General features: G+C 31.3%; 1 protein-coding gene across 7 annotated transcripts; it reads right to left on the reverse strand.

Moving 5' to 3' along the window:
• Positions 1-5362: 5362 nt before the first annotated feature.
• LOC126894375 (uncharacterized) lies at positions 5363-11612 on the reverse strand. Of its 7 annotated transcripts, none has more exons than XR_007701386.1 (7): positions 11497-11612; positions 9665-11275; positions 9268-9418; positions 6941-7179; positions 6575-6870; positions 5991-6182; positions 5363-5825 (listed from the first exon to the last, which is right to left on the reverse strand). XR_007701386.1 is itself a non-coding variant. In XM_050665342.1 (7 exons), exons 4-7 carry the CDS (start codon positions 9279-9281, stop codon positions 5617-5619), a joined length of 1020 nt encoding a protein of 339 aa, XP_050521299.1. In that variant the 5' UTR covers positions 9282-9418; positions 9665-9849; positions 10163-11275; positions 11497-11612; the 3' UTR covers positions 5373-5616. The 7 variants fall into 7 exon arrangements, 6 of the variants coding, with proteins under 6 accessions (XP_050521299.1, XP_050521302.1, XP_050521301.1 ...); XM_050665342.1 differs by having other exon boundaries at positions 5373-5825; positions 6575-7179; positions 9665-9849; positions 10163-11275; XM_050665345.1 differs by having other exon boundaries at positions 5373-5825; positions 6575-7179; positions 9306-9418.
• Positions 11613-26386: the final 14774 nt, after the last annotated feature.

Consider the following 26386-nt stretch of genomic DNA (forward strand, 5'->3'; position numbering starts at 1 on the left):
TTTGTGATTCTTATGTTACTTAAAAAAAAACACTTTGGTACTGATGTAATTGTTGTATTTGATAGTTATCAGAATAATGTAAGAAGTATAAAAAGTTCAGAGCGACAACGTCGAAGATTAAATAAAAAATATTCTGATGTATTTTTTGAAAGCCATATGGTTGTTCATGTTTTAAAGGACAACTTTTTATCAAATGATAATAAAATTCGATTTATGAAATGCTTAACCCTTTAGCAGGCGCGTGCCTATTTTTAACGTTCATAGTCGCGTGGGGGTCTNAATGATAATAAAATTCGATTTATGAAATGCTTAACCCTTTAGCAGGCGCGTGCCTATTTTTAACGTTCATAGTCGCGTGGGGGTCTATCAGACCACATTTCTAAAAAAGTATAAAAGACATTATTTTTTACCATATGATATATAAATATGGATGAAAATTCAAAAATTAAAATTAAAAAATAAATAAAATACAAAATTATGTGCATTACTAAAAATTATATTACGAAAAAAAAAAACTTAATTTTCAAAATTTCATTAAAATATTTTGGTTTGTAAAAAAATTATTTTTAATTACTGCATAATCTTATTTTTAAGACGGTAAACAAAACATTTTACTATTACAAAATGTATTTAAATTAATTTTTCTTGTATTTCTTTGAGCTCAAAAACGCCTTATATTATTAATTTTAAGTTTATTTACATTTATATAATCATTTTTCTGAATTGAATTTTAGCTTCGATGCGTTTTTATTATTAATATTACAATACATTTAATTATTATTATACGAATATATACAATTATTCTGAGTCTGTTGAACATTGCTTTTTCTTCCAACAATCTTTGCATATTGTTTAATATACGCGATGTATTTATTACATGTTTTGTTCTTATTTGTTCCGTATCATCGAGTAGTGGAAATTCTAAATAGATTATTTATTTTTAAAACTTAATTGCACAGACGGTGGCAAATTTACATAATTCCAATTCCACATAATATCGATTATAACTTTGCATTTACGATAAAATATTATCTTAAAAAAAATAAAAGTCCAAAAAAAATAAAAGTCCAAAAAAAAATGTTAACATTACAAGTCGCGTGGGGGTCAATATGACCCATTTCAATTTTGATGGATATTTTAAGTCATACATTTTTTTTTTTGGAAGGTATTTATTTATGAAAATCGATTCAATATTACTATAAAAACCATCTTCTAAATTTATATCTATGTACACCTTATATGAAATATAATACATCCGTTTTTATTTATGTGGTGGCATGCTAGCCCCCCACGCGACTGTTTAAGGGTTAAAACTAAATAAGTATGAAATGAATTTGTTATTAAAATAGCAAATGATGCTGCTGACACATTAATTGTTAACGCTGGAATTAATGTGTCTATTTATCATCCTAAGTTATCATGGTTTGTGACGATATTGATTAAGTAGTACTTCTCATCGCTTTAACTCCTAGTGAAAATATTATATATTTTTTTGAAGCAAACTCCGGTAATGAAAAAAAAAAATGTTTATCATTGAATTTATACAAAAAAACCCAGCACAGGGGGATCGCGGCACAGTGGTGACGTGGCACAGTTGGATTAAGTATTATGATATCTGACAGTGATTAAAATCACTATCAAAAATAAACGCTTCGATGCAAATCTTTAGATAGTGTTTAATTTTAAAAAAATTGGTGTTTTATTCCAAAAGCTACTTGATCTGCTGGTTCCTTATTAATATCTCGATTAAGATAAAGTATGTCGAATGAAAAAGGGTTTATTAAAAAATATTATTTCTCATAAAAAAATTGTGTGGATCCATAAACTTTTCAATAAGTTATAGCATTATAAAGTTAAATATAATATAAATAATAAAATCGAGAATTTTCACACAAAAATAGCATTCGGTAGCCGTTTTCACCATGAAGACAAGTCTAGAAGTCAAATTTTTTTTTTCAAATTAAAGTATATTACATTAGCTTTAATTTAAGATATATATAAAAGTGTCAGACCTTCCGGAACATTTTCAAAAGTTATGTTGAAAAAGTAAATTTTTTGTGAAAAAGTTGTCATTTTAAATCCCCCCCTGTGGGCAGGTTAAGTGTCAGATTTACAAAAAAAATATACCAAATGATAAATAAAGACATCGAGCATCTTTATAAAAAAAAAATATATTGATTAGNAAAATAATAATATTGATCCATACATTTTTCCAAAAGTTATATAAAATATAAATTAAATAATATAACATATAAAATCGAAAAATTATTTTACAAAAATCGTAATTTTTTATTAACTTTGATGTCAACTTTCACCACGAAGACAAGTCCAGAGGTCAAATTCTTTTTTTGAAATTAAAGTATATTACATAAGCTTCAATTTAAGATATATATAAAAGTGTCAGACCTTCCGGAACACTTTCAAAAGTTAAGTTGAAAAAGTTCTACTTTATATAGGCATTTTTTATATTTTAAGCCCCCCATATATAGAAAAATGTCTGATTTAAAAAAAAAGTATACCCAATAAAAGATGTATATAAATACTACTTCTCATGAAAAAATTGTATTGATCCATACATTTTTTAAAAAGTTATAGCACTTTAAATTAAAAAATGTAAATTATAAAATCGAGAATTTTCACACAAAAATAGCATTCGGTAGCTGTTTTCACCATGAAGACATGTCCAAAGGTCAAATTTTTTTTTTTCAAATTAAAGTACATCTATATAAAAAAAAATTATATTGATATGTTCATTTTTGAAAAAGTTACGGCAGTTTTTAGTAAAAAAAATTGAAAAAATTTCGAAATTTAGCGATTTTTAAATTTGTAATTTTTTTGGAGGTTTCCCCCATTTACGGGGAACGAGGGAAATTTTTTCAATTTTGAAGGGTAATGTCTTCGACTAGATACGATTTGTGATCTTTTGACGTATCGTTGAAAGAAATCCGTTCGGTGAGAGCTGAGAAAAAGTGGTAATAGACACAAAACAAAAAACATAATAGTAAAACTAATACCTTCTCGGCTTCGCATCGAAGCTAAAATGTATAAATATGATATTGCTATCACAGTCACGGATTGTTTATTATCAATTATGATTATCAATAGATATTCTTTTTGTATTGTCAGTTAGTTTATTCTATAATAGTCCACATCTGGAGATTCGAAGGAGNATTATCAATTATGATTATCAATAGATATTCTTTTTGTATTGTCAGTTAGTTTATTTATAAACTCACAACAATGTACCTTACTATCATTGATAATAACAATGCTGTGTACCTGCTAATATCGATGTCATAAAAAACCAATTAGCTACCTGTATTTGTAATACCTTGTATATTATACATGTATATTAACTCAAACATTTGAAACTTTAAATGTTTATATCTAATAAACATATAAAGTTATATGAAAAATTCAAATGTCATTTACTATTAAATTCGAAATATATGTTCCCATTTAAAAAAACAATGTTGAGGACCTTACAAGGCATAAGGGATGAACTTAAAAAGTATTACATAGTTAATAATTCAAGAATAATGTGTAACTAAATGTAACCAAAAAAATATTTAAATTATATATTCTCTGTAAATAATTGAGTGGGTTGTGATAAAAAAATCACTCTGTATATTAATTTTTTAAAAACGCACACTAAAAAATATTTTCAATACAATATAGTTAATTTATCGTAAAAAAATTGAAAATTAATAAATAATTTAAATAATAACGTTGTGGTATCGCTATGCAATGGGGACATGTCATAGTTGGAACAAATATACATGATATCTGACAGTGTTTAAAATCAATCTTCTTGATTATTTTTTATAGAGGTGGTCAAGAACTGCCGATGCACTTTAACTTATAGGTCTATTATTCGCACCTCTTACTGAATTATATGAATTCGCGTTCTTCACATAAGTTCTTCCACCGAAGTTTTGTTGCTATTGTTGATTACCTATATAAAGAACGTTCTACTAAGCCGTACCTTAATGTATTTAAAGATTCCTGTCTCTCTAAAATAATTAATTATCTCTTTGGGTTTTAGGTTTTTGATACCTTGTTTTCAGGAAAAGATTTTGTCAAATGTTTTGCTCTTAATGTGGCCAGGATATCACATTCGCACATTATGTGAAATGAGTCATACTCTTCTACTCCACACTTCCTGCGCAGTTGTGATTCTGTCACTCCTTTTGTGTGGAGATGTTTACACAGATGACCGTGTCCTGTCAATGTACTCATTTAATATCTAGTCATGTTATTAAGATCCAGTAATGCACATTTTTAATTGTCAATGGTACCCAGACAATCAAAACTAGTAATAATAAAAATAGGTAACACCATAATTTCTGTGTTATTTTCCACACTAGTTATTGGTACATCTCTAGAAACTTCCAGAATATCGATGTTCATCCATGCCATTTCTATTTTTAGGTTATCTAGTTTACAGCATTGTAGTAGGGTTCACAAATTCCAAGTTGCTATTCTTCTACTTCGCCTACCTCACTTGACCATTCTTACCTTCTATAATAGTCCACATCTGGAGATTCGAAGGAGGACTATCGCCGGAATCTTTTACTTGAGTGAATATTATGTTCATTTTTGTTACTAAGAAATGTTGATGCGGTGGTTTACTTTTTTACCTTCCACATCGCAGTTTAACCATCAGTTATATGTTGTCATAATTTTGGTTACTTATATAGTCTAAAAAAATAATTTCATCTGAGTTAAAAATATAGTTTTCTAAATCTATTTTTCTCACTGTATTTCAAATCTGCAATTAGAAGTTTTCTAACAACTCTATTTTTGAAATTATTACTAATTAGTAAAAAACTAGCGTATGTTACAAGTACGCGCGAATGAAGTAAAACTCCTTTCGTTAAAGATGTTTTACTTTAACAAATATTTACATTAAAGAAAAATAATTTTAATATAATTTAAAAATTATTATTAACTTTGATTTTTAATATGTTAAAAATCATCAGTGCAAAATGTCATTTTTAACCTAATTTTTGGTACATTAAAGTTGATTTTATGAAAGTTTATAATAAAAATGTTGAACTTATTAACTTTTTTTTTAGCTCCATTTGCAAGTTTGAAATTGACAACAAAACAAATACAATAAAAAATTCTATTTTAATTCTGTTATAATTTTCTAATTTTTTCATTAAGTGTTATGTTTAAGTCTTTAAGAATAATTTTAATATATTAATAATAAACCAATGTATTTAATTTTATATAATTTATATATGTGTATAAACATTTAACAATTTTAAGTTGTTACAGTCATGAGAAAAAATTATTTAACTTAAAATTACTTATTAATACAAATATAAACATACATAATAAAAATGAATAATAATAATGAAATCCTCCTGATAAATAAACTTATAATTATAGTATTAGAATTAGTAATATCATTAGTAATGCTACGAGTTTAATTAGGTATTCATAATGTGTATTTAAAAATAATATTATTTGATAATTTAATATTGTATAAAAAAGGAAATGTAAATTTTAGGAAAAGAAATAAAATTAATATAAATAATATTTCTAAAGGAAAGAACTTCAATTCATTTTTAAATCATTGAAACATCAAAATATTTTATTTACATTTACTTATAAGTATACACACATTTCATTTTCAACCTTATTGTTACATACAATGCAATTTATTTGAGAACTGCACTTATTACAGTACCAACCATGGCCACATGGTATCATAACGTATTTTTTTGGTGGATTTACATCATTTATTTTACTTAGACAGCTTACACAACGGGCCCCTTCTCGATCAAAGATGCATATTGATTTTAAAAGCCGATAATCTAGATGGAAATATTGAAAATTAATTTAATAATTTATAATGACATATTTATTCATTAAGAATACTTATTATCTGAATAAAAAATTTCGGCTTGTACAACAGTAAAAAAAGAAGCTCCTAATATTTTTTTGCATTAATGTTTCAGTAAATTATTAAATAAATTTACTTTTACTCAATAATGACCCGGGTGTCAAAATATTGAAATTCTGAATATCTGTAAAATTTTGACGACATATAGGACATTTTTCCATTAGAATAATACACTTGTCGCAGCACCATCCGTGTCCACATGGAATAAAACTGTAAATTTCATTGACCATGCCACCATATTGCATACACACAATACATGAACTTCCATCTACAGTAACAAAATAATAAATTTGTAGTGCTCATTAATCCGCATTATCAACACATTTTAAATTTTAGTTAACTTTTGGATTTAAATTCAAAAATATTTCAGGAATTTTTTCCAACTTTAGCCAACTAAAAGCAATAGTCACTCTACCCGTGGTTAGATTTTTAACAACACATAATTCTCACTGAAATGTACACTTATTGTAAGAGATGAAATTTTTTAAATCAATACTTAATAAAATAAACCATAGATTCTTTTACCTTAAATGTTATTAATACTTTTTTATAGCAAAATATTTTTATATAAATTGTAAAAATAAATATTTTTTATAAAAAAGCTTTTTATTTTACTTTATATAGTTCAAAAAAATGTTGATAAAAATTTTTCCTTCTTACTTTCACCCTGAATTACAGATTTCAAAACAGAATAAGTAAGTTTGATCAGCTTCGAAATGTATTGAACATTATTTTTGTATATTTGTATTGATTCCTCTTTGGAAAAATTATTTGTTAATTCTATATGAGACTCAGTTTTTACAAAGTATAATTTATCTTTCACCAAATCCATGCAGCTTAATAAATCACTTCTGTATTCTTCGTCTACATTATTAAATTTGTAATCTTTATATTTGTTTCCGTATTTTTTGTAAACAATTAATATACACTCATACGACTCAGAAGAAATCCATTCCCTATTAAATTTCGATACAATCAATGGACTTATTATGTCAAACTCTTTTAAATATTCTATTATTGTAGCACCTCTCTTATTCATTTCTCTTGCAAACTCGCAGAACCGATAAAAGTATGTAATCCCCATACTTTCAATAGCGTTTAAAACGATTGCATAACCAAGAGTATAATTGCCATTCAACAAACATGCATCAACAACATCCGACAAACTCTTATTTGCTACTTCTATCTCTCCATAAGTAATTTCTTCGGAATTATCTTCGTGACTCCAAGGTAGTGGACAAACCACTTCATTCATGCTTAATCTCCTATAAAATAAATGATCCTTAAGCTTTAATCCCATAATATTTTTGTAGTCCATTTTAAGAGTAACTAAGTCTCTCATTGTGATATTATTTAGATCAACAACATAATTCGATATAATTTTATTAATAAAAAAAAAAATAATGTTCGCTGTAACGAATAACATATTATTGTTCTAAGAAAATTTGCAAAAATTCACAAATAAAAAGTACAATATTTTTTCCATTGAAATGAAAGGATTTTAAAATAAAATATTTATAACAAAATACAATAGAATTCTATTGTATTATTCAGTCAGAAGTATTATAAATACCTAATATAAACCAGATTATATGTAGTGTTCAGATATATTTGAACAAATGTCATTTAAAATAATATTTTTTCAATTTTACTCATACTAATTATTTAAAAACGCATTTTAGAAAATATTTTCAATGTAATATCGTACATTTTTCTCTAATAAAAAGTGCTCAGAAACCTTTAATGGAAATAATATACTGGGTGATTTTTTTATCATATCCCACTCAATTACTTGCAGAATTATAATAATTTAAACATTTTTTTTTTTTTTTATCTTTAGTTACACATTATTCTTGAATTTTTAACTATGTAATACTTTTTAAGTTCATCCCTTATGCCTTGGAGGGGGGTCAACTTTGTTTTTTTAAATGGTAACACATATTTTTAATTTAATAAAATGTTTGTGTTTATAATTTAATAGTAAATGGCATTTGAATTTTTAATATAACTTTATTAGCTTATTAGATATAAACATTTAAAGTTTCAAAATTTTGAGTTAATATACATGTATAATACACATGGGATTGTAAATACAGGTAGCTAATTGGATTTTTATGACATTGCTGTCTCAGTCACGGATTGTTTATTATCAATTATGATTATCAATAGATATACTTTCTGTATTGTCAGTTAGTGTATTTATAAACTCATAACACTGTGCCTTACTACAATTGATAATAACAATTCTGTGTACCTACTAATATCGATATTATAAAAAACTAATTAGCTACCTATATTTGTAATCCCTTGTGTATTATACCTATATATTAACCCAAAAATTTGAAATTTTAAATGATTATATCTAGTAAACGAATTAAGTTATATTAAAAATTCAAATGCCATTTACTATAAAATTAAAAACTCAAACATTTTATTAAATCAAAAATATGTGTTACCATTTAAAAAAACAAAGTTGACACCCTTACCAGGCATAAGGGATGAACTTAAAAAGTACTACATAGTTAATAATTCAAGAATAATGTGTAACTAAAGATAATAATAAAAAAAAAATTTTTAATTATTATTATTTTTCTATAAGTAATTGAGTGGGTTATGATAAAAAAATCACTCTGTACATACTACCCATACATTCAGTGTCCCCTTTCCTATTTATTTCTATTGCTCTCCTGTAAAACTGATAACAATACGTATTATATATATTAACAATTATAATAAAATAAATTTCTATCACATATTATAATGGAGTAAATTGAAAATTGTTCAATATTCTTTTTAATAATCGCATCACTAAGAAAATAATTTTCATTTAACCATAATCAATAATCCTTTGTTTATTATCGAAGTAGTAAATTTCTTCATCATGTCATTCATACTCCAAGGTATTTAATAAATAACTTAATTTTAAATACAACTAATTAAATCTGGAACATAAATATAAATAATAGTAATAATATAAAATCAATTCTGTAAGTATAATTTGATGCTGTGCCAAAACAAATATTTATGAAGTTTAAAGTATACTGAAAAAAATATAAGTATAGTAATTTTAATTAAAAAAAAAAATTGACACAATTAAAATTAAAAAAGCACGTTTTTAGTTGATATTTGTTTATTTTTGAGTTATTAGTTCGAAGGTTCCTAAACATTTTTATAAAATTTTACTGATAAATTCAAATTTTAGTTATTTTTAAATATTTTTACTATATCTAATAAATTCATATAATGGTATATACAAGATAAGAAGCAAACCTTAAATACAAATTAAATAATTTAATATAGATTTACAGCATATTCAGTAAAATATAAAGTTCTTTTATTACATATATACATACCTAAATTTCAACATAATAGATAAAACAAAATTACCCACTTGAGATTTATCGTGGCGTTATAGTAACAACAATGGATTTTGATAATATTTTGAATAAGAGTACTTGTCAGAAATAATGAATATGCAATGAATTTATTTGAGTAGTTCTATACCTATTAAAGTTTAATATTAACAGTGTTCAGGATGTTTAGATTTTTTTTTTTCAAATATAAATAAAAATTAATATTAAAATAATAAATGTTACATTAGAACAAAACTGTCATCAGGTAAATATTTGTTAATAAAAATTGAAAATTTATTGGTTTTAATATAACAAGAAATATTAAGAGAACCCTATAATTAAGCAAAAAATATTCTGAATGTAATGTTTATTAGTACCATACATTACTTTACCTTACCTAGTTATAATTTATGACACAATCTATAATGGTTTTTTGCCATAATATGAAAACCGGTAGTAAGTAACCAATACAATGTGCGAGTTCGTTAAGGATCCCTTTTATTTTGTCTACCCATAATTCACAAAAAAATACACATCGTAGGGGATTCTCGATCAAAATTAGAAGCCATTGTCACCCGTCTTCTGGAAAAATGTTATAATATAATAACAACAACAATAATATATAAAATTCGTATATTTATAATAGTTGTAATAATGGCTTATTTTGAAAGACCAAATGGATAAGCATCTCGATCGTGATTTACTGTAAAAATCTGTTTAATAACGTCAGACATAATAACTCTATTATCGACAGTCTTGACCTATCTGCTCGTCAAATCTATAACACTTATGAACAATGGTATAGTTGTACACCATTGTAATAATCTGTTTACAGAAATATTTTTTTTTTGTTGATGCTCTTGACGAATTGATGGTATCGAGTTGATTTAGCTACCTATTTTCCTGGATACGGAAACCCAAAAACAGTCTCCACACTACACAGGATGCACAAGATTGAGGTAGCCGTTGCACCGTAATCCATAACAGGCACTTGTATATTGTTCAGATTTTGAGACACGCCTTTATGTCACTATTGGGATCAAATTACAGAAAATGTGTTGTGACATTCTAAATTTTACAAGTCTAACTCTTTTTTTTTTAATGACTGTCTTTTCGAGATTTACATCGTACATTTAAATACCAACAACGTGATAGTTAAAAGAGCCATACAGATCATAGGAGGGTTTGGGAGAGGAATACTCTACTCTAGTAGAGTATATAGAGTGATTGTTATATACGACAACTATTTAAATTATTGTATTCGTCCAGTTTGTTCATTTTAATCACAATTTAGAAATTTAAGATTTATTTTTGCTTATTTTTGTGATGATCAATTAGTCGACAAATGTGTTTATGACACTCCGAACGCATTTTAGATTTCCATACCTCATCAAATTTTTAAATGTATGCCGGAAAATCTTTTATAATTCTATTAAAACTGATACGCATGTTTCAAATTTATCAGTCCAACAATTTTTCCGGCTCTTAAGTTGTACCTATTCTATTGTTACTTAACTGTTGAATACGAGGCGGTTGTTTGTCCAAAAACATAATATTAGTCGTATACGCAGCACTTACAATAACAATATTATTATATCCATTCAGTGTGTGGGTGAACTAGATCGTTCGATATTTTTCACCATATGCCAAAGCACCTGGTTCGTGAATCTTTTTGTATGTGATAAAAGATACAATCTAATTTTGTATAGAGTTACACGGTAAAAGGCTTAAATTCCCACACCGAAGATAGATGAAATGTGTCCATCACGAGAGTCCGCGGGCGGAAGAATACGTTCGCGGCTCATTACGCCCCCCATTTTTGTCTGCTTGGTGTTATTCTTTCTTTCATTTTTTTCATAGCTACAAAAACAACTTTTTTTCTTTGTTTATTGTTGTTGTTCGACGGCCCTGATAAACCACAATATGCGCATAGATCTTCATTAGGCGCATAATGCAGCGTAATTGCCTTTTACAATGCAGATACTTTTTACACACATTTTTCAATCAGCTGAAATTAAAAAAAAAAGAAAAATTATCCGAAATGTATTTTAACCGTGAGATATTTTAGTTCTTTCACTGCGTAATAGCGATAAAAATGTTCTGCTATATATCACTATGTGAACAGTATTAATAAAGCATAAAGAAGAGTGACATTTCTAAGAAATAAAAAATATGTTATTAATATGCTAAACTAATGTATCGCCAAACTTGGGACAGTTAAACATTTACCAGTATTGTTAAGAAACACAAAATATTGTTGACAAAAATGAAGTGATGAAATCTGTAAAATATTAAGTTGGTTCGTTTGACGGTACGTTTAAATGGAAATTATACTGAATACTTAACATTAGAAACTTCTTTAATACAGCAACTATATAAATAGGAAAATGCAAACATATGTGTTGTATTTGTATCAATATGATTAAAAATAAAAATGACGGTTAATAATTGATTAAACATCTATAGAATGTTTTAATTTTTATGAGCAATTATCCAACGCTATTAAACGTTTAAATTTAAAAACGCTGTATATTTTAAATTTTGTAGTTAAACTTTGAATAAAAATAGAAAATTATAACACTATAGAAATATTACTATACTAATATTCTATTAAATAAACTATATTAATATTGTAATATTACTATAACACACTAGGGAGTTATTCTAATAATATATTAGGAAAACTTCTTTGGATACAGCGACAGTCAAAAAAAATTAAGAGATTATAGACTTCCTGGCTTTTACGCAGACAAGATACTGTCGCTAAGTCTGAAATCGAGTAACCGACTTGTGATTTATTAGTTACGGTAGTATTTACTTAACCAAAAAGTAATAAAATACATCTAACATATGTCGGTAGTTATTCACGCCCAAACGATGGAAGTCACGTGGTTGAAAAACGGTCGCCCACGCCAAAGGTTAATTATCATGTGTGTAGTAGCTTGTACGCCCTAAACTGTTTGATAAATGACTCAATTCCAAATAATGATGTATATGAAACTCGTACAGCATGGGGAATCATGAGACATGTAAAAAGATATATCTCTTGCCGATGGAATTTCAGTCAGGATGATCCTGAGTCTTCCGTTGGTGTTATTAACGAATAAACACAAGCCACAGTTTAACAACACANCCGTCGGTGTTATTAATGAATAAAAACAAGCCACAGTTTAACAACTGATAGTTTATTGGCAAACAATTAAATAATCGATATTAAATATTAAAGCGTTTTTGAACAAATGCCTTCCTTGAAATATTTCACCAAAACCGACGGTTGATTAAGTCATTTTTTTGGTGGAAAAACAAATTCTCCGTTTGAGTTTTGATGGCGGCGACCACTACAGAAACGTTACAGGGAAAAAATTGAGCTGTAGACAGCTGTGCATTTCGAATAAACACGTCGTGATGTGTATGTTTATTTGCGCTTTATTGTGCGGGTTTATACACATAATCCAATGTTATTCTTTCATTAACATCGTTCGAGTTGATGCCGACAATGGAGAAGAACTGAGGCCACCCCACATGATGAAAACGCCACCGCGGTTCGGATTATAATATACACACACACACATCTATGTATTATTTTGATCGAAATGGTTCGTAGATTTGTTGCCTGTTCTCTCCCTCGGTGATATTATGTTATATATATTTTTATTTATTAGCGGTCAGGGGTTCTCGCTCGTCAATGGAAGCGCGCGGCGGGACGAAACAACAAAAGCGGCCTTCGGGGACGTCGTCGAAACAATAATACAAATCATCATTTATGTGTACAGTCGAGCCCCGTTTTCGGATTTCTTACAAAGTATACATTTAGCTGCTCGCCAAGGGCACACAACGGCTATGCGCGACCAGTTGAAACGTGTGTTTTTGTTTTCGCTCGATTTGCGCGCAATATAATTTGCAACAACAGAAAATGGCCGAAATGGCTTTGGCTGCACAGAAACGTCAGATTTACCGTCATGTTTTCCAAACAAAATAAAGAGATCCGTCCTCGCCAACAAAGGGCACACATCATACTTACTTTTTACATCTTGACGTTGTACACGGCTACTGAACACAATGTTATGCAGTTTGGGATTTTTATCATGTAAACATTTTCTAAACAAAAGCGGTTTCGTCTGCGTTTATACGTTTTATTGAGTTATTCCAAACACATTATCAGCTAATGCGAAATTGTATTAATAGACTTGACAACTCAGTGATGTCGTCTAGCTGGGGTTATAGTGTCGGGGGGAGGATTGAGGGAATTGAAGACTCCCTTAAAATGAAAAATATTTCTACGTTTGTCGGATACTCTGGCAATAAATTTACACAAACTTTAAAAATGGCTCAAATAAAATTTATTAAATTATATAAATACGCTCTCTAGGCGCATTTTATGATCGAGTTCGACGAGTTTTTAAAATAACAAAATAAATCTAATAACAAGAATAATATCTTTAGCTATTTACCAAAAACAAATGTATCGATATTCGCAATTTTACAGGAGAAAAAAACAAATAAACAAATTTTCGATCGGATGACGATCGTACTTTGTTAAGTCATTATTGACATATTTAAGACGCTAGTCAGTTTTTTAAATAAACTCAACTTCTAAAACACCTTTGCCTACACGTATAGCTTCTCTCGAGTAATTTATCGAACGGCTATTATAAATTTATTCGATTGTAATTATGAACAACGTAGTGCATTATAAAGTTTCATATTAAACTAGTTGGCATACTATTCGCAGCAAAAAATTATTTTATTCAAATCAAACGAACCTCTATTCTTATGTCTAATTAATTTGTTCGGTTGAATTTTGCAATAATTTTACCTTAACGTCGTTTTACTATTCTCAGGGTTATCGAACATTGTAGTCGTGTAAAAGTAACACATGTCTGTTCATATTCGTGAGAAATTTATACCCACATATAAGAGCCAAATAAGGAAGCCTCGTTTTCTTCCGAAGGGTTTAGATTATCATTATTATTATATAAACCAGAAGCCGATTTATTGCAATCCTATATGTCGATATAACTCAAACCAAATAAATATACGAATTGGCTGTAACAATGGTACTCGCATAAAAATATCGTGCAAACCATTCAATATAATGTAGCGACAGGTTTATGAGCCTAACGGGGGGGTCTCGAAGAGGGTTCCAAAATAATAATAATAATATTAACATTAACAAGTAAATCGAACAAATGGTTAAAAAAAAAATTCGTACCCAAAAACTGTCTGGTAATAAATATTACGCATTTATAACCGTATGAAATTCTATTTAGGTTTAAGAATAACCCCAATCGGGGGCCGGAATCCATTGTCGGGGCAAAAGGGTTACTCGCATATTGTGTTTAACCGGCGCGCGCGTAAGCCAGGCGAGAAATTATAATAATAATAATCAAAAAACTCTAACCCAACTTGCACACGTGTACTTATCACGTTCACCATACACACAAACGATACAATAATATATTATTATTGGCGTACAAAAGTGTTAGCTTTACAATTTCGGGTTCACGCCTACTTCGTTTGATCTGCACTGCGTTTACAGGCTAACGCACTTTTTAAGCCCCCCCAGACGAGAGGGCGGACATGTGGCACGGCTAATTTGACAACATTTTAAACGTTGTTATTATGACGAATGATTAGAGTCCATTAGTAGCCGCGCGTTCCATATACGCCCATGTAATGACAATTCCGTATGCAAATACACTTGGTTTAAATACAATCGTGACTTTCGTTTAATCATTTTATTCGCTTCAACGACACGCTGCTGCTGCCCGTTCCGTGACAATAGAAACTATGCAAACAAGTCATACGCTAGAAAGAATAAATAATTAGTCTTGATGCTACCAGACTTAGTTCTACCGAAATAATATTATCAACAACGCGAAAATGACTTGCTCGGCTTTGCGTATTGTTTAATCCTTTTTTATACAAACATTTCCCGGACTATATGACACAACGGTAATTTTATCACTACGGGACATCGATAATTCATAGGGCAGCAACACCGCACCGGTGGATCGTTCCCGGAAGCAAAGTCGTACAGTTTTTGGGTCACAGTTAATTTATTTGTTATTGTAGAGAGTGGCGAAGAAAACGGGCCTTTTTTTCCTTTTACTCGCCAACTGAATTCTCGATAAGAGGGTTGAATCGTTAAAACGACAGAAGCCGTATGACGTAAACAATACAGTCTTAGATACTTTATGTACCGATAAATAAAAAACTGTAACGTCCCGTATATCCAAACGGGTGACAACGGTGGCAGCAGGTTGCACTCCTCTCTCCTCGGGTTCCCTCTGTAGCTCCTAAGGTGGACAATAAAAAAAAAAAAGGGTCCCGAAGCTCCTGCGAGTGTAACGCATGACAAGCGTCGTACAATATTGTTATCCTTCGGCCATCGTCGACGACACGGGTTAGAGGTCAGTTTCTGGAAGCGACGGCGCTGTGGGAGCTACTAAACTGTGGAGTGGCCTCTGCGTTGCATGTAAAACAGGCAGATAACACCTATAACACAACTAGAGCGGGGAACGCACTACTTGTTGGTGTAAATAAAATATAATGGCGATACCGTAACAGCACATGTTCACTCGCCAAGGGGTTAGGCGTCCTGCCGAGTTTTGGACACCCGAAGGCTTCTTTCAATTTAGATTTTCACGGTAACGCAATAAGTTGTGCGTGTTTTTCGAACCGCCATTGTTTAGGTGGCATCTGGACACCGTGGCGGTAAAAAACGCGAGAAAACCAGTAGAGCACTCGAGCGCATCTCGTAAACATGTTCAATTGGAAACCAATTACAGAAAATCGACACATGGGGGCACATGTATAACTTTCAAGTTGCATTTTGAACTATAAAATTACTATTGTATGCACTTCTTTGTGATGACTTTTTATTTTTTTATGAGACTTTTACTGACGCAGTGTCAAAAAACTTATATTCTTCTACTGATCGTTTCACATTGAACATACATAGAACTCTATTCTATACAGACATCATATTTAACGCGTACCTACCGTGGCATGAGCACGAATTCACGTCCATTTACACACTAACAATTACTCCGTACCTATAAGGTCTATATTTTTAATAATAATATTATTATTATTATTGTTGTTGTCGTAATATGCGTGTCTATCAAATTACTACTGCGCCCAAAGGATAATAGCACTCGACAGCGGAAATTAGTGCGCGCACGGCTCGGCATCGGTGTCCTCCTATGCAGCGATAGTATAACATAAAAAACACACGAACGGTCCATTCAAGTTGTCATAATATCAAATTTCATTGTGCAACGACCAACGCACGTTCTAGTTGTGTATTGTGTACGCCAATGGTCACGTTAAACGTCCACACTCCAAGTACATAGTAATACGTGTACATACATGTGCATTTATGAAGAAAGTTGTATCGTTATTATCGCTTTGTGTTATTTATTCTTTGTAATAATAATAATACACAACATAAAGCGAGTAGATTATACATGAACGTAAAAAAGGTGAACATATAAATGTTTGTTCTGCGTGTTGAAAACGTTTTGGACTGACCAGAAACTAAAGAAAAAACCGACGACTACAATAATCGTTACAAAACGATTTCCACCACACCGTTCACGTACTCAAAATTACTATAGATGTTTTTCTGCGATCTACTTCATCACGAAGTTATGTCCTTTAGACAATGTTACGAACAGAGCAGATTGTCGTGGTATCATTTGAAACACGATTATGTACCAGAAGAATATGTACGTAACGGTTGGGTGCAATTGTCGACGTTTTCAATTCAGGTTGCAAACTAAATATCGTTAAAAATTATAAAATAACATGTTTTTATTGTTTGGCCAATAATAATTTGATGTCAAAACGGCAAATTACAACTTACTATTCCTGTAACGTCTATTAAATCAACGCAAATCATCACACGTTCATAACGCGTGGTGTACATAAAGTACACCTAAAGTACATCAATAACAAAACCCTAAAACTAAACACAAGAGATCCATACGACAGAGTTGAACGAGTATTGTAATGTATTACAGTGAGTATTGTAATTTTCGGCGTGGGAACTGTTAATAATAAACGCGCGATCAATGCAAATCGACATTATTCAATGATATCATTATAATAATTTTAAAATTAAGGCGATGCCCAATACGTTTGTACGCCCATACCAAAAATGTACGTTCATTTGAACGTGTACACTTTGTACGTCTGTTAATTTTTAGGATATTGTTATTACCCCCCGTTAGGGTACAATTGTTGAAGACCGCGAAAAACCAGTCCTAGGTAAACATCTTGCGGCTTTTGAATTAATCTTTTATTTGAAAAAAAAAACTACTACAAACTAGTTTATCAATGTTGCGACTTGGAATAGAATATGATCCTTTTGGTTATGCGGTCTGAATCCATTTGTCTTCATTTACCGGCGATTCTTCCTGTTAATAAAGTAGTTATACCATATAATATTGCTATGAATAAAGTCAACATCCTTGACGACCCTCTGTAACCCTCTTATTGAAAACTAGTTTACACCTTCGTTTCTCACAATAAATGTCCGCAATTGGAACGTCGCGGTGTCTAAAGCAATGAGCTCAACGTCAAATCTACTTATGAGATTACTATCCTTGCTGTTTACAAGAGAGTTAATTTAACAATATTGAAAGTAATTTAAAATCGTTCGCAGTAGCGCCCCAAGTAAATGTCAGAGGTATACGACAACAGTATGGGCACATCTGGTAAACTCTAATAAAACATTTGTACTTTATGTATTCCGCGGTTGCATACAAATCTGACTACCTGACTTTACCGTGTTGTAATATTCTATAGTGCGGAAATCGTTACTGGACCAGTCGTAATGACTTTGAAAATATAAAAAATCAATATCCACCTTTTTGGAGTGCTGTACAAAAAAATACCCATTATGTATTATGTGGTCAGTTTTGAGGTCCATTAGGGTGCTATCCCGGCGATATTTTGACGTTGATTAAGTTCCAATAGGGATGTGTACCGGAGCAAGCGGTGAGTGCACTACAATTTGTTAAATAAATACTTTTGTAACCCGGTAGCGTGTTTTCATGTGTATAAAAAATATTGATGTTGTAATATTTTTTTCATTCAACTGGGCTTACGCAAAACCTACAACATTCGGGTCAAAAATCCATTAAGAAACAATGACGCAAAAATGTCATTATGCCCATCTCTTTTTGTCGGCTGCACGGTCAAATGTGAAGATATTTTTTAACGTGAATTTTTTTACTCATTGAAAGCGAAATTCAATTCGCAACGCATGTGTTTAACGCATAGTCGCCAAAAATGTTTTCTTTGCCGACATACGAACTCCAACTTATGTCACTGTATGGTATTATTATAAAACCGGAAGTATCGTGTTTTGATCCCTTCTTTGATCCATTTTTAATGAATTTTATTCTATCTTTTTTTTTTTATAACTTCGCACTTAAGGTCTTTTGTTTTTTGAAAAACAGTCCAGCAATACACTCGATACTCTAATGGTCTTAGAAGTCTAACTTTGTCCGGCTCTATGCGGACATACGAACTGTATACGTAGCGGTCGGAATATTTTAATCCGTCTTTGTATTGACAAAAGAGATTAACGCTATTAAATGTCCGCCGACAATATCGTCTTGCACAGGATACCACGTTGGTAACTGAAGAAAAATATTATTATTTTATAATCCTTTTACGCAACGCGTATGACCCTTTAATCCCACAGAACACCACAAGACGTGCATACACACACACACAAACACAATACACGTTGAATTTAAAACTACACAACTGTCACAAGTCGTATTGGCTTATGAAAACTTATTGTAAAATGTTACAAAACAATAGATGATTACACAAGAATATTATTATTGTCTACTTGTTTGGTCCGATTTAACATTAAAAGAGAAACATTGGTCATTTGTTCTGCGAAAAAATAACTATCGATCCCATTCAAAATGAATTCTAAAAAATAATCGAAAGCTAATAAATTAATACTAGAGTAAATAATTTGATCACATCATATCTAAATATATTTTTGTCAGTGCATATATTTCTTTGCCGACCGCATCTAATCAAAGCGGTTTTGTTTGTAACTAGATACTTTTTTTATGCATCCAAATATTAAAAGCAAAACATAACACAGTCTGACAATCTTTTCATTTGTCATTAGGGGTGGTATAATAAGCTTTATAATGATATTCGATTCCAAACAATTGTTCCTCTCCCAGCATAAATGTATGTAAACTTGCGGTTCTTTTTTTTAAATCCCTGTCGTTAAACACAACCGAATTGTTATTTTTACAAGACCATATGACCCTTTTACAAGAAAAGATTGCCATCTACCACCGCATGGTGATATGATAAATGAACTGGGGTCATTTATATTATTATTTTTATTTGTTTGTTTATCTGATTTGGAAATTCGATACTACATTCGCTGTCACCGTTGTGCAAACGTTTCAAATTTGTATCATCTACAACGACACTCTCTAAATTTATGTCCATAGAAATTTTTTACACGGCCCGTCATATGGTTCTCACGCAAAATAAAAAATCAACTATAACGGTCATTTGTTGCTGAAAGATAATAGTATAATTATCGTGTATTTTATAAGATGATAACTAGTCATAAACAGTAGTGATATTACGGGAAATGCAGTGCGTTAAAATCACCAAGTTGCACTGAAGTTAAAATAGCAAATTTAGAAAAACACGCGACGGCAATATATTTTCATTGTAATTCGGTTAAAAATGCAATTGTAAATAAAAACGCCTTCAAGTGTTTTAATCACTATTACAAACAGTTCAGTCATTTAACGTCATATTAATTCGAATCCACGTCCTATTTAATGAACATTATTAAGAACGGCTATTACGATAATAAAAGACAATGTACAACACACTTGCGGGCTAGTTTGAGACGAAATAATTTGACCTATTAACAACATCATAATTTCCAACACATAAATACCGACCGTATCCGGACAATTTTTTTTTATCCACCACATTCGACTGACCCGAGTTGTGAATGAATAACGACGACGTACATGTATTATTGTCTATTTTGTTATGGTTTACAGTGTACACGCCTCATTGCCTAACTATTAGCCATAGCTGCTGCTTGTGATGCAGTGAGCAACACAAAACGAACGTACCCGCTGGGTCGGTTACGGTGGTGGCCCAGTTGCGGTGACCTCAAAGTGACTTCTCATTTTTTTTCTTGTCTCCTAATGAGACAACATCATTCAAACTCGGAGAATGCCTACAGTATGTGGACGAATAATATGTTTAAAAAAATAATAGTGATACCACGGGATAATAGCGGTTAAAAAATTTCGAGCTGACGATACTTGTATAATGTTATTGGATTTCGGCGTCACGGGAGTTTTTTAGACCCAAACCGCAAATTCCACTTAGGTGGCCCGGTCAATGTTTATCAATGTCACTCGTCGTACATTGTTTCGTCGGAGTCGTAATTTTCTTGACCTTTGAACCGTTTAAGCGCGAACCCGTATACTTCTCACGGTCCCGATAAAAAACCGACGTGACGATGGATTCTTGTAAAAGGGACGACGCACAAGAGCGTAGCAAAACGAGCGCGTCACACCGTGTGCGATACACATCGGACGTACTTAAAGTATGTAAAGGTATTTGCCCGTCCACTTGACGTTTCACGTCGTTACGATTCAGCTGTGAGGTGACTCTTTTTTTTTTCGAGTAGTTTGAAAAATAAACACATCACACGTAAGACAAACATGTGACAACGAGACTTTAACGGGTGACAAACAAATTTCGTTCTACTTCTCATTGTATGAACGCGCACGTCGAGCGGCACAAGTATATATTATGCAAGTAGACAATAGATTGTGATACAACAACAACATTGTTTCGAACGATATCCCCTATAAAAGCGTTTATACATTGTGCGCGCTGTAACCAAAATCGGGGGGAGGACCGCAAGAAAGATTCGCAGGGGATGATTTAGTGACGACAGCTAGACCAGGTACAATGACACGTCTCTACTGCGTACACCCTGCAAAAGTGGCTAAACATAATAGCCAACACGCGAGAACACATATTGTTATACAGACTTGCACTCATATTTATAAACGCATAAATTTTATTCAAAACTTACGGGCATACAATACCTAGTTTTGTTTTTTTTTTTTTCAATGTACACGATCGGACGGCTTCGCAAAAGGCAAATATAAAATAAACACGTTTCGGCCGAAAGAAGTCATCGAGTGGCTGTCGAGGATTTTTTTTTTCCGTTTGACTCAAAGAGAACGTAAAATCGGCCTTTGCACAAACGAGGTCGGTCGAAATGTTCGTCACCCCTTATCGTAACCGACATGCCTTACAATGGCTCCGAAGACAAAAAAATATGTTTCCCTAGATTCTATTGCAAGAATTTTACTGAGCATTTTTACCGGGTAATGCTGTGTTAATTCCAACGGCCCCTTCGAGATATTTAATTTCGATAAATCGACATGTGTATACACAAATTATACCGTTGACGAACCAACACGACAAGTAATTATCACTGTTATTATTCCAACGAAATCGCAATTATAATCGGTTATTGTAACGACTTGCGGATTACGTCAAAGCTCAGCGTTTTCTTTGGAAACCAATAACCAGAACAAGATGGAACTGTCCGCCGATAGCTAAAAATCGACACATCGTATTTGAATGGGTTCAAAACATTTTGCAATCTCGTGCCGATTTCTAGTAATTAGATTAAGAGCGAATAGCGAATTACTCGCGTCCCGTTGGCTCCGTGAGAACCCCGTCGACTAGAGGACCTTGTGTATGTCAGGCCGGCCGAGTACAAATAATATTGTTTGGCGAACGGTATGCGTGTTGTTCGGTCAATCGAGCGCCGTCAGTGCATGTCGTTCAATCGCATAATCGAATTAAGCTCAGTCCAATGGAAACCCACAAACGCTCCGATTGTGTAACCAAGAATGGTTCAGGACACGGAAAATGGTATTATTTAAAATTCGCCGCGGTTTTAAGCACCTAGAGGCTCTGGCGGATTTTAACACTTATTATTACTGCAGTCCCGACAAGAGCACAATCCTTCAATGTCCGTTCATGCGTGCGTGGGATTTGCACGCACACCAGTCCGTACACACAGACATACACTCGAAATTTACCCCGTCGAGTCTTTTGCGCGCCTACAATGTCGCCTTATTACAACAATACCAACGATCCGATTCTGAGGGGCCTGGAAATCCTTTACGGTATGTGTCTCGAGTATGTCACTAATTGGCCACAAACAATCATTTTTCATACAATCAACTGATGCCCATTTCGCGAATAAGTGCACCGGCCACAAGTCGCTTTCGCTGTACGCGTACAACAAGTAGTAGTGATGGACGTAAAATCCTCCGAAGAATGCGAATTATTTATTCTCAGTCACTATTTAAAATGAAAATTACGATAGGCTGTGATTGATTGCATTCTAACAAAAGAAAAACCGCTACAAACTGTCAGTCACGCTTAATAGTCATCTGCCTACGTACTCTACAATTCACTTTGTTTGTTACAGTTAATTGTTTGAATTAACAGAATTGTACAGAATTCAAAGCCGTTCGATAATATATTCTGCAAGTTATCGGTGAAGGATTCTTGCCAGTGTTTCATTGAAAGTAAATTGCGCTGCTGGAAAAAAACAAGTACTTCATTTTTATTAGTTTGTTTTCTAAATTGATCGAGCTAATCAAAACCGTCAAACTCACACGCGCACACGTTTAAATCCAAATGAACCAGCTATCGTTGTCTGCAACGGAAAGTCTATTAACTTTTATGGGGGCTCATCTCTAGGGCTATAATGCAGAGATAAAGTGAGTAGTGACATCCACTCCAGAAGTTTAATGTATATTATTGTCAATATTACAACTATGCGGTGATCATATGAGCGCGAAAGCCACGCGACCAAACGACGAGGTGAGGGTGCAGCTCCCTTTAGGGTGACAATGCCGCTACTGATGGTCCTCACACCATTATTATTGTTATTTCATTCGGCCGCCGCTGGTGATTTGATGCCGGACAGCAAAACGCAGCTGCTTCTACTGGTTTGGTAGACTATAATAATATACACGTAGTCGTCCACAAATTAATTCTCAGTCAGTAATCGCTTGGCAGCAACCACCAACGCCGCTGATGACGTATGGTCATCGTCCCCTTTTTGTGCCGTGGACCACCACCCTGTAAAAATATTGTGATAAAAGCGGCGGTCGCTAGTGACCGCCTTCTTAACAATGTTATATTACTTCCACTTCATAATGGACATTGGCATCAGCACTCTAGTTCGTGTTCGCTTAAACGCGCCAGCGCTGTAATAAATAATACATTTTATTATTTACACCCACTGGTCGCGGCCATATTGAATAACATAATATAATGTCTTCGATGCGGACACGGTTGCTGAGATGCGACGAATCCATTAAATCCTTCGAGAATTACAATCCAGTTTTCCGTTTCATCGTACAATTTTTTAAGCGCTTACACAATTGCCTTCGTCATTGGTTAGTTAGTACATGATAGCTATTAGTTAACCAAATTTTATAAATGATTTATCATTTTATGGTATTTTATTTATAAATGACTGTTCAATTTATCTATATAGACTGTGAGACTTTTTTACTTGTCATGAAAACAAGCAAAAAAATAAAAATTTCAATAGAAATTATTATTTATATTTATGTACTCAAAAGAGTAGGACACAATGCGAATGCTGTAAGAAAAAATCTAAAGCATTATCAGTAGATAATATAAAATCATAACAAGCTGGAATGTGTTGAATGAAAAAAGGATTATAGCGAATATTTCCAGCTTGTATAAAAATAACAAAAAAAAAAAAGATTTGAGTAACAGAAATGTTTTTAAATTTATGACATCAATAGCCAATTATTTTTCTTCTCGTGTTATTTCTGCCGGTCAATGCATAACTTCAACGATTAAATTACTATTTCGTTGCAAAAAAACAAACGTGTTATTTCATTATTAAAAAATGAAATAAATAAATTTATTGTTATAGCTGTACGCAGGGAGTCTTACAGCTGAACTAACAATATACAACATTAGCTTGTAATGAGAAAAATACAACGTACAATTTAAACAGACTTTTTTTTTCACTTAATTTCGTAAATTTAAAAACAGACAATACAATAATTAAAATGTATTTCTTGTAAATACTGAAACTACAATCTCATGATCGCTTTAAAACTCGGCATGAAATAACCTCAAATGATATATTTAATGTCCTTTTTTCAAATAGATACATGTAAAACTTGATTGCATTATAAAAGAGAGCGTTACATTACTGAATAAGTACAGTAATAATATACTTGATAAGTACAATGAACAATAATGCTACTGCAACCATACTTCAACATGGGGGGTTAAATAGTAAAAGTTTAATTATATATATAAAAAAAACCACAACAAAAGATTCCATTTTCATGAAGTGTCAAAATTGGTTGGAAATAACAACTAATTTTTCAGCTTCATACTGAGTGGTTAACAAGCCCTTGACATGTATGGTGTAATGTATACTCTATAAATAATAATAATTATTATTATAACACAATTTGGAGATGAATAGGCAGCCCGTGGTTCCTAATTTCCTAAATAAGAAAACAAGCTCCATTTTCTCAGTCCATTTACACACTGGTATTCATTGTTTTGCCATTTTTACAATGTAAATGTCGTCATTGGGGGCGTCGTTGTATTCATACACAATCACATTTGTTTGGGCTTTCTATTTATACTCACTTCCTTAGAGTCTGTGCCGAATGAGAATAACAAAACGTTTGGAGGGAATAAAATAATAATACGGTTAATAACAAACAGGAACTGAAGCCTGTCTTTGATAAAAGGTACATAAAACCAAATATATATGAATTTATATACAAGGTACGTAATAAAAAAAGAAATAGAATTTAAATTAGTTCATTGATGGTTTCACGTTTTAGTGGACCTTAAATTATTTAAACTAAATTTAACTTTTATATTATACATTATAGTTTAATTTTACATTTTAAAGTTGAAAAATACACAATACTGTAGAAATTTTGTATTACAGATTAAGATTTCCTTAGAAATTCGTGTGATCACCAGATAATATTTTAATATTGATCGTCACTAGCAAATCGCTGTATACTTTAATGACACACTTGAATATAAAAACTGCACACATTAATCCTTATAAATTCTAGATTTCAATAATTCTTGCAAAATTCTGGACTTGAATATTAGTTGAACGTTTTTAAAAGAAAGATAATTTAATTTTTGACATCTTTATATTACATGTCAAAATTGTATGGAGTGTTCTACGTCAGATCTAATGATATGATTGTCATTTGCATTTGTAATTTTGCTATTAAAATATTTCTATTTGTTTGGTTACGTATCTTTGTCTCCATTGCAAAAACGCATTTCTAGACATTTTGTAAATACTATTCCGAAAATCCACATGACTGACATATATTTTGAGCGTTTTTGGAATTAACATCTTTATTTTTTCTTAGAATAAGAGAGTATTAAAAACCTATTTCCATAGTTAAAATATAACAATAATGTTGTATTGTTTTTTCTTCCTGTGTAATTTCGAAAAGTCGAGATAAACGATTTGGTAATAAAGACAACAATTGATAAAAATATTTTGTTTTTGTCTCCTGGAAACTAGCTCTAAAAACCAGTGATACATTTCATAAAAATAAATGTTATATTATGCAAGGTCTTTAACTTATAAATTACTGATACACATTGGTAATCTTGACAATTTTCACAAAGTGTTGTAAAATCTTATTTAGTTATTAATCGAAAAATATCGTAAGCGAGGGTGTAGAAGAAATACAAATTGATCTTAAATAAGAAAATAATTATGTTTTGCGATATAATTTTTATTTTTAATCACGATAAATAATTTATTGAGTATACGGTCCGTGCATGATTTGTTGCACTCAGGCCAGTATTTTATAAAACAAAAATTTGGCTAAACTGATAATGACATCTAGAGAATTATTCAAGAACTAAAATCCTCGTGACATTTTTTATCATAGTTTACTTATCACGGAATAAATAATGGCATTATCTTCGTGCATTTAATGATAAA

This window comes from Daktulosphaira vitifoliae, unplaced genomic scaffold (genome assembly GCF_025091365.1).
Source record: "Daktulosphaira vitifoliae isolate Bord-2020 unplaced genomic scaffold, ASM2509136v1 Scaffold_1, whole genome shotgun sequence".
Classification (NCBI taxonomy): domain Eukaryota; kingdom Metazoa; phylum Arthropoda; class Insecta; order Hemiptera; family Phylloxeridae; genus Daktulosphaira; species Daktulosphaira vitifoliae.

What these genes read in the sequence shown, in the direction of transcription:
- LOC126894375 (XM_050665339.1), bottom strand. Translation starts at nt 7,340, where the DNA reads ATGTTATTCGTTACAGCGAACATTATTTTTTTTTTTATTAATAAAATT. An exon ending in ATCTGTAATTCAGGGTGAAA is followed by an intron (nt 6,183 to 6,574) that starts GTAAGAAGGAAA and finishes TTGTTACTGTAG; the next exon opens with ATGGAAGTTCATGTATTGTG. An exon ending in CGGGTCATTATTGAGTAAAA is followed by an intron (nt 5,826 to 5,990) that starts GTAAATTTATTT and finishes ATTTCCATCTAG; the next exon opens with ATTATCGGCTTTTAAAATCA.